This window comes from Dermacentor variabilis, chromosome 6 (assembly GCF_050947875.1).
Source record: "Dermacentor variabilis isolate Ectoservices chromosome 6, ASM5094787v1, whole genome shotgun sequence".
NCBI lineage: Eukaryota > Metazoa > Arthropoda > Arachnida > Ixodida > Ixodidae > Dermacentor > Dermacentor variabilis.
The window spans coordinates 158023985-158042455 of record NC_134573.1 but is presented as its reverse complement, the minus strand read 5'-3'; the positions used below and the strand labels follow the sequence as shown (position 1 = coordinate 158042455).

General features: G+C 42.9%; 3 protein-coding genes across 3 annotated transcripts in view; 2 read left to right on the top strand and 1 right to left on the bottom strand.

The window, feature by feature from the left end:
- The first annotated feature begins 457 nt into the window (after positions 1 to 457).
- mora (cysteine and histidine rich domain containing protein) lies at positions 458 to 14686 on the top strand. Its single transcript, XM_075696393.1, has 10 exons — positions 458 to 598; positions 1082 to 1181; positions 1373 to 1479; positions 1934 to 2026; positions 6243 to 6405; positions 9057 to 9109; positions 10195 to 10265; positions 10398 to 10497; positions 11700 to 11891; positions 14395 to 14686. Exons 2-10 carry the CDS (start codon positions 1109 to 1111, stop codon positions 14545 to 14547), a joined length of 1005 nt encoding a protein of 334 aa, XP_075552508.1. The 5' UTR covers positions 458 to 598; positions 1082 to 1108; the 3' UTR covers positions 14548 to 14686.
- A 654-nt stretch (positions 14687 to 15340) lies between these two features.
- LOC142585556 (mitochondrial import inner membrane translocase subunit Tim13-B) lies at positions 15341 to 16927 on the bottom strand. The gene is made up of 3 exons (XM_075696394.1): positions 16707 to 16927; positions 16369 to 16437; positions 15341 to 15629 (listed from the first exon to the last, which is right to left on the bottom strand). Exons 1-3 carry the CDS (start codon positions 16809 to 16811, stop codon positions 15531 to 15533), a joined length of 273 nt encoding a protein of 90 aa, XP_075552509.1. The 5' UTR covers positions 16812 to 16927; the 3' UTR covers positions 15341 to 15530.
- A 242-nt stretch (positions 16928 to 17169) lies between these two features.
- The window catches only part of mRpS9 (mitochondrial ribosomal protein S9), a 28394-nt gene continuing 27092 nt past the window's right edge, over positions 17170 to 18471 (top strand). Inside the window, exons 1-5 of the mRNA XM_075696392.1 lie at positions 17170 to 17314; positions 17453 to 17597; positions 17792 to 17895; positions 17969 to 18031; positions 18118 to 18148. Coding sequence (XP_075552507.1) covers positions 17219 to 17314; positions 17453 to 17597; positions 17792 to 17895; positions 17969 to 18031; positions 18118 to 18148 — 439 coding nt within the window. The 5' untranslated portion in view covers positions 17170 to 17218. The remainder of the gene's footprint in view (positions 17315 to 17452; positions 17598 to 17791; positions 17896 to 17968; positions 18032 to 18117; positions 18149 to 18471) is intronic.

The following is an 18471-nucleotide window of genomic DNA, read 5'->3' as shown; positions in this document are numbered from 1 at the left end:
CGCTTTTCTGGCTGATACAAAATGAAATGAATCCCGTGCAACCGACCAGGCAGAGTGGAGGTGCTCTTTCCAGGATTTTCATCTTGTCTTTCGAAATATTAAGAACATATGCGTGCTTACTGCACGGAACGAACAGACGACTGTTTGTCTTCTGCAACCGACACGCTGAGCCATTGGCTGAGCAGACGATCATAATATACGTTCGGAAACGTGCAAGCATAGACGCCGTTTTTGATGTATCTTAACAGTCTGTATTATTTATTTTCTGCAAATTATAAGAATTTCAGTTGTGTTTTCAGAGTGTTTTAGTTTATAAATGCAAAAAGTTTTGCGCAACATGTTTAAATTTTGCGCGCTAAGCACGCCAATCGATCGCAGCGCCCTTCTGGTGGCGTCATTGCGGAAGCGTCCCCCGGTTCTCCCATTGTTTTTCGGTGCGGACGAAACACTGCCTCATTCCATACACCATAGTAGCGGCGCATCATCCTCGTTACGTCACGCCCGGTTGTTCTGTTTTTCTTTCGGCGACGGCGAAATCGACCAAAAACGTGCTCACTGGGCGCTCGCTGACGGCTACTGTGGTTCCCAAAGTTTGTCGGTAAGCGCACGCTTTGTGTCAGTTATTCATGCTCAGTTACTCATGTTAACCGTAGGTAGGAACGAGATTTACGCGAATTGTTGTCATGCGAATAATCTTGGCGCATGGCCCGCGATCTGCGGCATAAGTGCTTGAATGAATTTTCTCGCTGTATGTCGGTGCCTTATTCTAGAAAGTTCCCTCGAAGGATAACGCAAGACACCTAGACTGTGCACTGTTAATCGACAGTTTATTTACTGTACTTTAATTGGTATATGTTTCGCCGCGATGAATATTCCGCGTGGTAGTAACGCCGCTGAAGGCGTCTCTGGGATTATTAGGTAGACGGGCAAGTGCTTGCGCATTGAATAGCGGAACGCCGAACTAATCTCGTGTCTCATGTCATTTGTGAATTTTTTGAAAACTTGGTAGTTTCATTTGCGCCATGGGTATAAAATACCGGCGTTTAATCGTGACTTCTGCAATTCTCATTTGCGTCTCTAGTTTGGACCATTGCGCAATCCGCGAGTCATGCCAAAAACCTTGCTGCAGTGCTACAACAAAGGGTGCCTCAAGAAATTCGACCCCGACGAGAATGCGCCTGGTGAGACGCTTGCAATGTTCACTGGCATCGAATAATGCATCAACCCGTTCGTGTGTGTTTATGCCATTACTGATTGAAACTGTTCTGACACACTGCCATAGGTTGTAACGCCTACTGTCCTACTCGTGTTACACTTGCCTTTTTTCGCAAAATGTTGAAACTGATTTCCTGACGCTTCTCTACCACCACAGATGCCTGCACACATCATCCAGGAAAGCCCGTGTTTCACGATGCCTACAAAAGTTGGTCGTGCTGCAAAGCCAAGACCACAGATTTCACAGAATTTTTAAACATAAAGGTGAAGTGCTTTTGTATTTATATCAGTGTGGTAATTGCAGTGTTATGGGAGTGAAGCCAACTATTTATTTGTTATTGTAGTACATTATTTATAAACGTCACATTTATGGCATACGAAATTTAATTATTTCTTAAAAGTAGTGATTACGTGAGTTGTGGACTGTTTAGCCTTCTGGATATTTCCTGGACTCATGTTTGCCCTCTCTGTTTCGGATAAATCTTTGTTTATGAATCGTTCATCTGTATTTGTGGTCCTGTCGTAGCCTTATACTTGGGTTCAGTGATCTGTGACCTGTCATAACTTTGTGGAAGTGACCAGGGTCCATAGGTCACTGCGACTGTCTGGTAGCCAAACAGCTGATGTTCAAGGAATTCATTGAGCGATGTAGCATTAATGCACTTGCTTTTTGTATAAATTGTGTGGTTTTCTTTAATAAAGAGCATTTTGCTTTCAGGGTTGTGCTAAATCCTACCATCAAGACAAGAAACCACCAGAATCTCCAAAACCAGAAAGGAAAATTGATCCTGAACTTGAGGCTCAACTTGAGGTAGTTTATTTTTCATAATGCCAACAATGCTGATAAGTACAGCTGTGTCATAGAGGTGAATTATTGTTGTAACTTTTGTAACTAACCATTTTGTCTTAAGCAGTTGTGACATTTATGTGATCATTTTAAAAGAGCAAATTGCAGAATCACGGTTCAAGCTAGTGAATAGTGAGAAGCATGGAAAAACAGACAAAGGACAACTACAGTGAGGCATTGCATACATTGTTTGTGTTTCTTGTGGGCATCTCTTTTTGCACTACTAATTATAGTAACATAGCTTGATGATGGGTCTTGTAGCATACAATCGGCTGTATATTATCTTTCAATCTCAACATGATCTCTCACATACTGAAGACATTTAATCTTCTTGCATGTTTATCTGCTGTTTCTATCCAGGTGCTCCACTTTGCGTATCATAATATCCTAAGCGATTACCACTCTTCATGAGACCTATCACTTGTGTAAAACTTCCTTTGTTTAAATAAATACTTAAAGCAGTTAATGCTAATAACTGACGGGGTGACATGCAAACAGACCATATTTTCTGTCGCAGTTCTCTGTCGCAGAGAACAATTATAATGCCTTGCAATTATTGGTTATACTTTATATTTCTATAGGCTCGGCCATCAGCAATGTCATGCCACGTATACACTAGTATAGTCGGGTACAACTTAAGAAGGCAGGAGAGGCACACCCAGATGACCAAAGCGCAGCGGCTGATTGCCTCTGCGACCAGAGAAATAGTCCCACTGACACGACTTGGCCCATTTCAATGCGTGGGCTGCCATTTTCTCTGTCGGCAGGGTCACCGGCCGTCCAGCTCATAACAACAGACTAGAGTGTGCGCCTTTGGTAGAGGGTCACGTGCATCCGCCTTTGAGGGGCAAATGCCGCTTCCTACAAAAGTTGTACCCAACTATAGTTAGACATCATGGGGCCATGTCAGCTCATGGGAGGAAGATTGCCTGTGAACGCTGAGTGATGTTGGTTCGTCTTCTGTTGTGAATAGTTCAGATATCCACTTTGTGCAATGCAGCTGCATTGTCAGGAAAGGGCACATGCACCTCCCTCCTTTCTTCTTTTTTTTTTTTTAATACACATTTCTGGAATTTGTGGGTGTGGCGACATAAGGATATTTCAGCATACACATAAGCTATTTTCTTCGCAAGTAATCAGGCTTGGAGTGGCGCCTGACACCGACCAAAAAAAAATGCAGAGAGCCAGTGGAGCTGTGCTAGTCCAGGTGCAACCAAATTAGGAAGGCTCACTAAGCTTCAACAAAGACATTCCTTCACCAGAACAGGAATTGGCCTCCCTGGTGAACTGAACCCATGGCCCTCAGTCCCCAGCGGCTGCAGAGCACCTCACAAAGGCAGCGGTCAGACATGCGACGCGGCAGAGAGTGCTAAGAGTCTCTGGATCTGGTCAGGCCGCCACTGGAAACTGAACCTGGCAACACTCAACACACAAATCCTCTTGAGTGAAGCTAGCTTAGTAGGACTCATTGAGGAATTATCGGGCATTGCATAGGATATTGGCCTTAGTGAGGTTAGAAAACCTGGTGAGGCTTATACAATGTTGACTCACGGCCACGTCCTCTGCTACAGAGGACTTCCAGATAAGAGACAATATGAGTAGGGTTTCCAATCCATAAGCACAAAGCGGGCAACATTGATGAATTCTACAGTATAAATGAGAGGGTAGCAGCAGTCGTAATAAAACTGAATAGGAGGTATAGAATAAAGGTAGTACAAGCCTACTCTCCAACCTCCAGTCACAATGATGAAAAAATAGAAGTTTTACGAAGATATTCAATTAACAATGAGAAAAGTCCAAACTCAATATATTGTGGTCATGGGCGACTTCAGTGCAAAAGTGGGCAAAAAGCAGGCTGGTGAACAAACAATTGGCAGCTACAGCATTGATTCTAGGAATTCACGGAAATACCTTCTTCAGAAAGTGTAGCAACAGGAAGTGGACCTGGAAAATCCCCAATAGAGAAACAAGAGGTGAAATAGACTTAATACTCTCTGCCTATCCCAGCATAGTGCAGGATGTAGAAGGGTTAGGCAGGGTAAAGTGCAGTGGTCATAGGTTAGTGAGGTCTAGGATTTCCCTCAATATAAAGAAAGAAAGAGTAAAATTAGTCAAGAAGAAATAGGCCAGCCTAGATGCAGTAATGGTAAAAGCAGACCAATTTAGGCTGTTGCTTGCAAACATATAAGCAGCCTTAGAACAGATGAAGATGGCATAGAGGTAATGAATGATACCATGACTAGGCTGGCTTCAGAAGCAGCAATCGAAGTGGGAGGTAAGGCACCACGGCAACCAGTAGGTAAGTTCTCCAAAGTAACAAAGCACCTAATAAAGGAACGACAAAAAATGAAAGTGCCCAACTCAAGAGATTAGGTAGAATTTGCGGAGCTGTCAAAACTTATCAAGGAGAAAATAAGGGATATTTGAAATTGTAACACGAGAAAGACTTAGGAAGCAGGAAGAAATGGATGCAGCATGATATTGAGAATGAAACTTGACATAGGACAAACCAAGACGTATGCACTGAAAGGTAAGCAGGGTAATACCATGAGCAATCTTGAAGATATAGTAAAAGCAGCGGAAGAATTCAATACTGATCTGTACAGTACTCGGAGCAGCCACAATACCTCCATTTGAAGTAGTAATGAACAGGTTACAGAGACTCCTATAACTAGCGATGAAGTTAGGAGGGCCTTGCAAGACATGGCCCGAGAAAAAGATAGAGATGTCATGCTTGAAAAGCTTGCGACCCTTCATACGCAAAACTTCACGACTTCAAATGTACCAGAGAACTGGAAGAATGCCACCATTATACTAATCCACAAGAAGGGAGATGTTAAAGAATTGTAAAATTATAGGCTGTTAGCTTGCTTTCAGTATTGTATAAAATATTCACCAAGATAACTTCCAATAGAATGAGGGCAACACTTGACATCAGTAAACCAAGAGAACAGGCTGGCTTCAGGACGGGATATTCTACAATGGATTACATCCATGTCATCAATCAGGTAATCGATAAATCTGCAGAGTGCAATCAAACTATATGGCTTTCATAGATTATGAAAAGGCATTTGATTTAGTAGAGATACCAGCAGTCATAGAGGCATTACGTAATCAAGGAGTGCAGGAGGCGTATGTGAATATCTTTGGAACTATCTACAAAGATTCCACAGCTACCTTGATTCTTCACAAGTAGAAAGTAGCCTATCAAGAAAGGGGGTCAGGCAAAGCGACACAATGTCTCCAGTGCTATTTACTGCACGCTTGGAAGTATTCAATTTATTAAACTGGAAAAGCTTAGGAGTGAGGATCAACAACAAAAATCTCTGCAACCTTTGGTTTGCAGATGACATTGTCCTGTTCAGCAACACTGAAGACGAATTACAACAAATTGAGGACCTTAACAAAGTGTGAGAGTAGGGTTGAAGTATAATATGGAGTAGACAAAGATTATGTTCAATAGCCTGGCAAGGGAACAAGGTTTCAAGATCACCAGTTAGCCTCTAGAGTCTGTGAAGGAGTATGTTTATCTAGGTCAATTATTCACAGGGAGCCCTGATCATGAGAAGGAAATTTACACGAGAATAAAAATGGGTTGGAGTGCATATGGCAGGCATTGCCAGATCCTGACTGGGAGCTTACAGCTATCATTGAAAGCGGACAATCACTGCACTCTACTGGTGCTAACATTTGGGACATAAATTTGGAACTTGACAAGGAAGCTCAAGAACAAGTCGAGGACCGCACAAAGAGTGACGGAACGAAAAATTTTAGGTGTAACCTTAAAAAGACAGGAAGAGAGTGGGGTGGATAAGAGAGCAAAGAGGCAAAGCCAATATCCTAATTGACATTCAGAGAAAAAAAATGGAGCTGGGCAGGCCATGTAATACATAGGATGGATAACCGGCGGACTGTTAGTTACAGAATAGGGTGCCAAGAGAATGGAAGCGCAGTCAAGGGCAGCAGAAGATTAGGTGGAGTGATGAAATTATGAAATTTGCAGGTTCAAGTTGGAATCAGTTGGCATAGGACAGGGTTACTTGGAGATCGCAGGGAGAGGTTTTTATCTCGCAGCGCACATAAGAATAGATTGATGATGAGTCCTGCATGCTAGCACCATCCATGTGCCCTCGGCCCATAGTTCTACATGGCTCAACTGACTTTTTTGGTGACGTTTCAGGCTGCCAAGCAGAAACCGCCACAGCGTGCACAGATAACTCCAATCATTAGACCTGATGAGAATGACCCACTTGTACGGCTACGAAGTTCTGTTGGGTCAAGCCTCACTCCTCTTCTGAGTAAACTTTCCCTGGAGAAAAAAGCTGATGCCCCCGAAACTGATGGTAAGCGTTTTCCACACACACACAGCACTTGGGAGGGATCATCAGAAGTGTGTATCTGTGTTCATTGTTGCATTGTTGAAGGATTTCCTTGGTCATGGCATTCACACATGCAAGAACATGAGGCTTGTATCGTCCTTCTTAACCCTTTCCAATTCTTTGGAGGGACCTATCTTGAAAAAAAATTTTCTAGGGTGACCGTAAAGTGAGAAAAAGATATTTTGCATTGGTATATATGTACTCTTTATTCATGAATAACAACAATAAAAAAGAAATAAACTTATAAGAATGAAAAATTTGATCCATTGTTATAGTTCAAAGCTTAGAATATATGCACACAAGAATATTTAGCAAGTCTCAAATGTCCCTGCTCTTACACTAATATTTATGACCATAGCCTAATTGAACTGTGTAGGTGAGCGCACCCAAGAAAACTGTGGTTGTGTGTGTGTCAGAAAAGCAAAACGTATGACAAACTTGCACTAATCTTACAGCCAACCAGAGGCAATTAGATATTGCGAGTCTACCCTCCCAAAAAAGAAAAGGAAATGCATGCATGGCGGCATCCTTCCTATGCTCACCCGTGTGAGCACTAAATGAGCGAGAAACAGGTGGTGGCCCTTTGAGCAATTAGTGATGAGATAGCCATCAGTTTTGCAAGCACAAGAAGCCAAAACGGCTCACGGAACAAAACCCAAACCGTCGCCCGCCTGCGCGCGTGCCAATGCGCGAGCGGCAGTATATAGACACGCCGGAGCAAACTAACTCTTAAAACAAACCATGCAACTAAAACCGAGAGAGGGAGGTGTGAGAAAAAAATTCCCTGTATTCCCACATAGTGGCAGCACCTGCCAAGAAAGAAAAAATTAGGAAATTGGCGCGCTTTTTAAACGTAGAGACGGCACCGTAAATATACGGCATCGGCCATTTTGGACTTGCTCGCGGTGCCGTATATTTACGTCATTGGCCCTGAAAGGGTTCAAAGAATGGTTTTGCCATTATCTTTACTGCTCTGAGTAATTCCACATTAGAGGATTCTTTGTATTGCCTTGAGTCCAACACAAAAAGAATAGTGAAAGTTGATGTCGTGGCCTAGTGTGTGCAGTCATGGTTTCAAGTGCTTTGCTGTGACAAAACAAATGGGTTGTCCGGCATGTCCAACTTTAACACTGTGATCCTCGGTGTGTTTTACTAGCTTTTCTACATTATCAGCTTAAAACATGCCTATGCCTTAATGGCAATAAAAGCATCATATTGCTGCACAATGTGCTAAGATCTGCCTCCACCCCACCCCCACCCCACATACTTTTTTGTTTACTACATGCCCCCTGCTAGAATAATCAATTATTTCCTAGAGGATGTTGTGAACTTGAGGTGTAACATGTGATACCACAGGTATTGCATTGTTGAGCATTGCATGTTATGTATCCCGTCCACATTTCTTGTGTGGTTTAAAATACCCCTCACCAGGCCCCATAGCAAACATTGGTTATACGCTGGAAGTTGTTACGTGCCCTCTAAAGAGCATTCAGCCACAATTCGTTAATAGCCGAGATAGAAATATTTCAGTGCCGTGAACCCATGATTTCAGGAGCAAGTGCCACTGCCAAGAGACATTATACTGTACTTGCCCTGTCTAGCCTCCGCAAGTGAAGTTCCTTCCCTGTGTTCTCCCATACCAGACCACGAGGATCGTGTGATGCATACATCATGGGCCCCACCTTCGTTTCTTTTCCCTTGCTTTTTTGCTGCGCAGCGCACTTCTGTTGACAGTGTTACGCGCGAGCTGTCGTGTTTGTCGTGTTTCGCGCAGCGCAGAATAGGCAGCGTACGATTGTGCGCGCTGTGCACGAGAACACCTGACTAGCAGTATAAGTCACTGCTACACGAACACTGAAGCCGACACAAGTGGATCACGGAGCATGATCGTGCCCTGGAACACGATAGAAAATGGTTATCGCTTCGGTGTTAGCACGCATGACTGCACGACGTGGGAACAAGCAGACGAAACGGAAGTACATCTCTCTTTCTGCCGAGCGAAGTAAAACAAATACACACAGACATTTGGGTTGTGTGTTTTATTATTTCTCTAAGCCTTAACTCGTCTTATCGATGCAACAGACTGCACAAACAATACATGCTGCCTTGAATAATTATCGAAGTCACAAGTCACTAAGAGTGACATCACAGCAAAGACACATGTTTGTAGGCACACTAGCACGTATACGCCATCCCTCCTGCTTGGAGCGCAGCGTCAGTGTGTGTTCAGTTTGAAATTTCATCTCTGTGGCACGTAGCGATGTAGTACTCAGCAGACACAATCGTTAGCACAGATTGTATGCATGGCGCTTGTCAGCTCAAAATGGCCAGACCTGGTGAGGGCCCCTTTAAACAACTTTTTGTTTTGTTTAAACAACGTTTCATGACTTGTACAGTTGTAGCCAGTTATTTATAATGAGCAATTGGACTTCATTTGCTGGAACTGTCAGCTGCCCAATATGTATGTGAAGCTCATTAAGTGCAAAAGAGATTGAACATGTGGCACTACTGTTATTGCAGATTTCTAAGATTTGATGAATGCAAAGGCTTCAGCAAAATTTTAATTTCCCTGCCCATTGAGAGTTACTTCAAGTGATGCATGCTTAACTTTCCAGCTGACAGTGTTGTGACAGTCGGCACATCGTGCAAGAATGCTGGCTGCCGGCAGGTGAGTTCCTTATTGTAGTAGTAATGGCTGGCAGCAGTATTGGCAGTAGTAATGCCTTATGTTGCAGTAATGATGGGAAAGTGGAGTACACTGTGGTTTTGTCTCGGCTAATATACATTTAAAGGTAGTGGCACTTCCTCTTGTTTTCTCTTCCAACCTTCCTATCACCTGTTGCCGCTATTATTAAGTGAAGTCATCATGAAGTGGACCATTTCACACTCCCTGATCAGCAGCTTCTGAAGGAAGGACACATCTATTTTCTTTCTTTCTGAAGTAAATGGGTGCATCAGCCAGTGAGGATGATAGCAGAACAATATTCTGCTGCCTTCAGAGTACAGCACAGTTCACTTAATATGATGCTGTAGTACATTACTCAGAATAAATTGCATCAATGTAGGGTGAACTAATATGCATACCTTTATTTGCATTAGAAGGGCTCTCCAGTTCTATATTAGTTTCCCAGTTACCTTTCATTCTGTGGCCATAGTACATCACATAACAGCTGTCTTTGACAACGGTGAGCCAACGTTACTTGAAGATTGCGTGGTGTAGAAAATGCCTTCATTTCAACAACACATTACGAGTGGTGGATAAATCTCAAATGTCTCAAAGTTATGCTCTTTCCCAAGATATGCTGAACAAGCAAGGCCCTTGGGCTGTCCCTTTTGTCGATAGTTTAACAAATATATTATGGCAGGTGGGTGCATCATTGGCTCTGTTGACCATTATGGTTTGTGTATTATATTTCTTTATAAAGTATGCGCTCAATGAAAAAAAAGCATGAAAGCGTTCCAGTAGTTTTATGCAGTGACATGCCTGCTGGCACAATTTAACTGTATTAGTTTCATGACCATGCAAGGCGTGTTGAAGCAATATTCTTTCTTTTAAAGAACTGTGCTATATGAATGGCACCTCCTGCTGTATTGGTATCTGGCCTAATTTCACTATTTCCACAGCAAATATTAATATTTTGTGAAAGAAATGCAGCATGCTCCCTGCACCTGCAAACATTTCCAACACCTCTAGTGTCCTTTGGATTTAGTCATCGTCATGTTCAAAATTACTTCTGCCTGTTCCCTTTTCAGACATACCAAGGTGAACAAAGCAACCTGGACACATGCTTCTACCATGAAGGCTTTCCAATATTTCACGAGGGGCAAGTTTTTTTTTCATCTACCTTTGTATGCCGCTAAATTTTTCACTGGGCAATTCATATGTGAACACTAGTTTGCCACCTGCAATTATTTCACTTGTAGTTTACAACCCCTGCTTTCTAAAAAAACTACAGGATGAAGTACTGGACTTGTTGCCAACGTAAGACATCAGACTTTGCCAACTTCCTGGAACAGCAAGGTTGCACATCAGGCAACCACTTGTGGATAAAAAAGGTGAGAGACTTTAAAGTACGTCTTCTTTTGTAAAATAATAAATTTTAAATTACGGCATGTAAATTGCAGCGACAACAGTAAGTACAAGAACTTGCTTCTGCCCAGCAAGTCCTTGGTACAACGTAAGTTGCCTGGTAGCACAGAGTGTGAACAGCCAAGAAGGGGAATCTCCCAAGTTTACGAAGTAGAGCTAGTTGAATTAGAGTTCAGTTTGTTCAATACCGGTGCTGTGTTGCCCTCCTTGCTTTTATTTTTATTTATTTTTTTTCCCAGTCTATCGTGCCTTTTTCCAGTCCAGTCTATAGTCCAGCCTATAGTTTCGTAGGAAGAATATTAAAGGAAACTCTGCTGCTAGTGTTTACAGGAGCTGCAGATATGGCAACTCAGCCATGATTGGAATGATGCGTTGTACACGGATTTGCCTAAACTTGCATCTTTCCGGCTCCATGCTGCTGTGCAACTTTGCAGGTTGACCATTGTCAGTAATGTGTGTGGGACTTATTGCCTAGCTGCATTTTCAAAAGCATGATTGCTTGGAAATTTAGAAAGGTAAAGTGTAATAAACAATGCCACAAGCACTGAGGCTAGACAAATCCATGTATTTACCCACCGTTCCCGCAGTAGCTGAACGAGTAGTGCTACAGTTCCCTCTAGTGCTGTACTTACACCAATACAACACAAGTTTTTTATAGAAATTTTCAGCTTCAGAACAAGTCTTGCATTATATTTGAGTTTGTGACACATGTAATCGTAATGTTTATTTTTCAGAGACCGAAAGTCCCCCTTCGCGTTGTAATTGTGGTTGCGTTATTTATGAGCACACACAGTGATTTTTTATGGAAATTCCATTTCACAGATAAATTTGAACTTGCCCCTGTATGTACTGCCCTTTACTGTGTACTGGAAAATGGCATGAGCAGCAGCACTGCCGGCAGCACCTTGCGACCGTGATTTCATGTCAAACAGAATATTAGTAATACTGCGGCTACCGGCACTGCCTTGGGTAGCTGCTGGTGTAGAGGCAGTCTTCATTAATACCATTGTACATTTTGTTTCCTTTAATCAGAAGCATTTGTTCATGTTTGACATGTTCATGTTGTAGTTAAATACAGAGTCCGAAGGTGTTGCTAGCAGTAGTGCTCCTCTCGCCCGTGTTTTTGTTTGTTTTTATGAGATGCTTAGGTGACCTTTCACCTTTGCAGAAAACTACGGAAGCACAGACGTCATGCCGTTACGACTGGTACCAGACAGGAAACTCGGTGGTAATCAGCATTTTTACCAAGATGCCCATACCCGATGAATCATGCGTGGAGGCAAACCCGGTCAAGTTGCACCTGCACATCACCTTCGGGGAAGACCGTGCCGTCTTCGACCAAGTGATGGTACTTCATGGAGTAAGTCATGAACACTTGAACACTTTTTTTTTACCCACTTAAACTACTGCACTGCAAGGTATTGCTGGCGACAGACAGTTGCGTGACAACTGGAACCAGTGACATTCGTGAAGATACATCAATTTTCCACAATACCACTGCACCCTAAAGTTTTTAGAGGCAGCATACCCGAGCTGCACTTGTTTGAGATCATGTGCTACTGTACCTCATAACACTTGTCCCAAAGATAAGGTAGTTGTAATATCTATTATCTAGAAATTGGATGTCAGTTATCATTATATAAAAGAATACAAACATATCATTGGCATTGACTATTTCATGATACTATTCACTGCTAGGATTTTGTCCCAATGTTTCCGCCAGAGCTATGGAACCTGCTATGATAGAGGGCTGTAGATTAATTTTCACCACCTGAGGTTCTTAAAGGGACACTAGAGGCAAACAATGAATCAGTGTACACTGTTATGGCAAATTCAAGTGGTCTTTTGGAGTGCTCCAGAGCTAGTCATCATACGTTGGTGGTCATAAAAAGGGAGCTTCGACTACATTCGTATGGTTCTTTCAAATTAGTCAACTCTAACTTGGCGCGCTCAGAAATTCTCCCACTGACGATGACAGAGCAATTGCAAGATCTGGCCAGTTTCTGGTCGTGTGAGCGCTATGCAGCTTCCATCGGCACTTTTGTTTGTGTGGGCTCAGGCTGTTTAAGTGGTTTCATAATTGGGCTGTGCTTTGTGTGCCTCATGTCGACGATGTTGATGCGGCGACATTTACATATGTTAGCAGCACCTTCTGTTCTTCTTTTGCATCTACTGTGTATCGTGCTTTGGTTGCACGTTAAAAAAACTCCAGGTAGTCAAATTTAATACGGATTCCTCCACTACGACGCGCCTCATAATCAGATTTTAGTTTTGGCACTTAGAGCCCCAGGATTTACTTAATTGGTGTTGAGTCTAGAGGCAAGCGGTGGCAGCACTTTATAATGCAGAAAACTTACTGTGCTGGCATAGGGCTTATCTTGCAAGTGACGGTCAGTTGTGGCCCACCATTTTTTGTCGGGCTTGCGCTCTCGTTTGCTGGGATGCTATAATGCTGTGTAGTGTGGCAGCATTCACTCAGGCATCACCAAAAGTTTCCCTCGGCCCTTGCTTCATTCCCTCTCACTGCTTCGGAAAGTGACCTACTGTTCAGTTGGCCTATGCTTTCCCTGACTCGTATCTGGATAACTAGATCGACCACCCGAATTTACCGTGCAATGTTTCCTTTTGCTTTTTTATTCTAAGAGATTACTATCCCATTGCAGAGAAAAGAGCAAGCTTGTTCTTTGCCAGCACTTGTGGAGGTCATTCTTTGTTACTATACCAGCTTCGTGTCAGAGGCCTTCACAGAGTGGGTGCCTAATACCACTAGCAGTGGTGGAGCCACAATAAGCTGTTCTGGTGTGGCACAACTCATGTTTTTGCCTTTTTACTTTAGCCAGGCCAAAGAACATCCACTCAATAAAAAGGTTAATGCATATTGCTGACTTTATGCACGCCTTCCAACCTGTGAACATTAAAATTCATTAAATCCAGCGGACACAACACTCGGGTGGAGGAGGAATAGCACACACTTTAATGCAATCAGCATTGTTAGCTTACTTCAGCCACTTCATGTCTATATTCTTTATGCCAGGTTCTCTTCAATAAAGAGAAGCCTGTGATATTTTTCCCATGCTCGCAGATTTGAACTCACGTCACACAAGTTTCTCAAGTACAGCAGCCCAACGCTCAGTGCGATGCCATGAATGCCCGCAGGCAGCAAGGAAATAATTATCAGTATTAGCACGCACTGGCATGACACTGGTGCAATTGTGAAGGTCACCCAAAAGGAGGGGGACCTCATGCGCCTGTTGCTAGGTGGCGCAGCACGTCCAGAAGGAAACACAAGGGCGCGAAGATCGAGACCTACTTTTTTGAGAACAGAATACGTTTCTCCTAAAATCGTATAGCAAGCCCAAGTTCATAAACTTTATGAAAAATACAGGAAAGTTGGCAGGTATATGTACACCTTCTGTTGATTGTGGCAATGGGAAGTTAATGAGACATTGTGAAAATGGCGTGGAGAGGTACCGCAGGAACATGGTTAAACTGGGCAGGGTCTTTCCGTGTGCATTGAAATGGACCACCATTAGCTTCTATATACTACCTATTTACAAATTGTATGGGACATGTCACACTATGGGAGCTGGTATTGGAATTTCATAGGTGACAGCACCAATCCTGTCCTACATTTGCATTGTTTGTTGCTTAGAGATGCACTGTTATCAGTAAATGTGCCGGTTCTAACACTAAGTATATTGACCTATCACTTAAGCTTGCCTTAATAGTTGCCTTTAGTGTCCCTTAAATATGTGGCCTCTATTTATTCCACCTTCCATCAGGATGCAGCGGCTGTCGCCATATTGCTGACTAGGAACAACACTCACGAAAGCACTGCATGTCCTATTTTTTCTATGCAACAGGTGATTGATGTGGAGAAAAGTTCGGTGCAATACCTTGGGACCAAAGTGGAAGTGAACCTCAAGAAAAGGGACGCCGTCAGCTGGAGGCTTCTGACGCTTCCACCACCAAAGCCGCGGATTCAGGATGGCGATGGAGACATTGAAAATACATGAAACAAGCCTCATGCCAGGCATGCTGCATTGCAGCAGTTCAGGCAGGGAGATGTTGAAACGTTTCATCTAACACTAAGGAATGGAACACCCTAATCAATGAGATGTGCTTATCATTAAAAAGATTTGACTTTGTTCCACATTCTCTCTGCTCCCTAGCTTTCTTTCTAATCATGCGAATGGTAAGCAGTGGTCGCATGTACATTCAGTTTCCGCAACTGATATTAGTCACTTTGTGCACATGAGAGAATCTGACATATATATATATATATATATATTTTTTCCAAGCGTTAAACATTTGTCATCAATTTAAAGTTTATACTGCCAAGTAATCGTAGCTATTTGCCTATCATTTCTGGTACTGCAAAGTGAACAGTTAAGTGACAATTTCTTAATACAAAGCTTTCAGAAAACCTGGATTCAAGGTGTAAAGTAGAAAGTGTGCAATTTCATGGAAAAGCCTGAAATATCACTAGCAGCTTTCATGTGTGGATGTGATCCAATTGTGGGTTTAATGTCCCAAAGTAACACTGCAACTATGAGACAGGCCTTAGATGGGAGCTCTGGGTGAATTTTGACATCGAAGTTTTGCATTCTGCACAGCAGCGATTTGAACCTGCAACTTCACACTCAGCAGAACGTTATAGCCTGTGAGCCACCATGGCAGGTCGAATGTGAAAAGGTGCATATTAACAAAGCAATGCATTATAACAAACTTTGCAAAACTGGCATAAACAAAGTTTTGCACTAGCAATTGCGGTGTGTTAGTGACTAAACAATCACAGGTACCACTGTGTGGTGACGCATTCTGGTGTTTTAATCGTTCATCTGCATTCATATATGAAGGAACGCCGCCGCCAAAGCAGTTATCTACAAGTCCAACATTCCTTGTCTATTTGTGTACATATATTCATATATACAACGTCAGTTGCAATTCTTCGTAATGTAGCGACACGATTGGTGTAACCCGTACTGCAAGCCAGACGTCACATTTGACCCCTTTCTCTTGCAATTCGGCTGCCGTAGGACCTTGACACTATGTTCCAAGAGTCCATGTAACGGTCCATGCACATGGATATACATTTCTGAAAGATCAAAGAGAAAAATGTATTAACCGTGAATTACGCCATAACATTACATGCAGTTACTAAGTAGTACACATTTTACAGAGAGCTACACAGGTTGCTCGCTGATTTGAAAAAACTGTCTGATTCCCAGCTTCTTAGCTGTAGGTGAGTAGAACTTGTTGCTGGGCGAGTTGGTTGGGATCTAATAAATACATTGATGTGCCAAAAAAGTAAAATGAAGACTTGGGAAGGAAGAGTATGAAACGACGCACTCAATCTGTCGTTTCGTACTCTTCCTTCCCAAGTCTATTTTCCTTTTTTTTGATGCAACAATGTATTCATTAGCTGTAGGTATTGCGAACATGGACAAGCATAACACTTTCTATAAAAACGATGAGACCCATTACTGTAATAAACAAGCTGCAAGGTTGAGACCTTCCATCACTACCAATAGGGGGCTTAGATGATGATGAGCCTAGTGTCCCTTTATATCGTCCCAACGCTCCCTTTGGGAGACTAGATGAGCCTTCAAAACATGGCACGCATGTGCACACAACGGGGCCAAGAATTCCGTGGTTTAAACGAACAGATAATGACGTCTTCGAATGGAGCATTAAAAGGTAACTGGGAACAAACATGCATCGTGCAACTGAGAACCGTCACCGCGCGCTGCGTTTTCCTATTGAGCTACGCCCTCAATAACAAATCGCATCTCAAAATTTTTCGGGAGCAGAACGACGTTTCAACACCAACACACCTGTTCAGAGTTGTCCAAAGACGTCCCGGGCTTGGAAATGCACTTCTTAAAGCACTTCTCAGTCATTTTCTGAAACGAGATTCGGAATTTTGCGGTCAGCGCGAGCTAGGACCACGCGCACCGCTCGAGATGACCTCTACAACGGCCGCCTCGCACGTGTCGCATGCGGCAGTGTTTAAAGGTTTGGGTCAACAACTGGCGTATGTTACGAGCCAACAAGAAGAAACACAAGTGATTGTTGAAAAGTTTCAGCGAGTCTACGTCTAACAAAACCTGCTTCTGTCACAATACGCGCGCAGCCGGCACACACAGGTTAGCATGCGCCCCCTCATCGTCACCTGCAATAACTCCTGAGCATTTGCCACAGCGATTTGCTGCTTGACCTGGTCCATCAACTCCTCCTTCTGAGCTCCGGTAAGTTTTCCAGCCGGTAAGCCATCCATCGCAAGTGTCGTTGTCGAATAACAAGCGAGGGTGCTCTATGAAATGAGAAAAATTTACAACCACGTGATAAAAAAATACCCGGCTCCCCTCTTCCGCACCACGCGCAAGAAAAGAAAGAAAAAATAATTGAGGTGACAAGCCAATCATTGAGCCAATCCATGCCATGGCAAGTGCTAGCTGCAGACCGCTCCAAACCACTGCCAAAACCGAAACCAGACAAAGACTAATTTCATCGTTCTACGTAAAAACCACAACCTAAAAAGCGATTTATTTTAAAACTGTATTTTTACTACATAAAATTGTGAGTTTTATACGTAATTAATTTACACAGCTCTGCTATTTTGGTTTTGCCACACTGCGGCTTTGCTGAATCAGTCTTCTCCACAACCACGCGAAAACGCATAGCATGGAGGCTGCGATGAAGTCTGCTAGGACCCTCCAACTTATTTCTAAGTTAAATAGTTGCTGCTCAATCGCGCATCTGTCCGCGCCTTTAACTCATGTAAGTACCAAGCTTAGATGAGCGTTTTTCCGGGTTCGAAGTATTAGCGTGGCATATTAGAAGTCGTATCGCTCGTAACACCGACTCTTCGTGAAACCGCGGTGTACATTACAGTACAATCCGTGTTTTCGCTTTTAGGTACGCTACTGCGCTACCAGCGCTGGAGAAAACACGACCAGCAATGATTCTCCGGATATCCTCCAGCTGCATTTGCGAGCAGATTCTAAAGTTCAGAAGATCAGTAAAGCCATGAAAGCATACTTGGAGCGAGCCAAGGCATACGGTAATACCGTTCTTTGATCAAAGAAAACGTTACCGAAGTTTCGAAGATGCGCACTTTGGAAACTTAAAGTATCCTCTATATCTCAACCCGATCGCTATCCTGGAAACGGGCTTTTCGTGACATCCTAGCGTGTCTTAATAATCTTCAGGTACAAACCTAAAGAATGTCGCGCATTACTTTGTGGCGTTTTTCAGATAATTTTATAAAGAAAGAGCAATATGAGTTTGACCTGGGGAAACGGCATCTTGCAAACATGATGGGTGTTGATGCCGACGAAATGACGCAGGATGACATTGACGTGAGTTGCCCGTTATACGTACTCGCAATTCACAGATCTCAGCTAACGTCAGTCAACTTCTTGTTTCTTTTAGAGAGCCATTCAGTATTTGATGCCTTCAGGCCTACATGAGCCCAAGGCTCGACCAATAATGAAGGTAAATGCGCTTGCCTTTTTTGCGGTTTACATGTGAAAATACTAAACTTTTATATTTATCGAAATCTCGATAATTTTCTTTTCTAGCCTCCCGAAGACGTATTCCCAAGAGAAAAAGGTTAGTTAAAAAAAAAATCCTTGTTTCCGATTAATGTGGATTGTTGGTATTATGAAATTTGAAGCTTTGGGATAGCGCAGAAAATAATTTGCAAGCAAGCATTTTACAGCTTGGACACAGTGGGCCCCTTTTAGTATCGATGTGGAAGTCTGTAAACAATTCTAGTGCTGCATCTTTAACTGCTTGGGAGGTTAGCTCACAGAAATAGGTACTCGCAGTAAGGACAACTTTTTGGAAACTACAATTTTGGGCGCGTTGTAATGTAGCACCACAGAAGCAAAGAATGCAATACTAAGGTTAGTGGCTTTATTTTGCACACTATG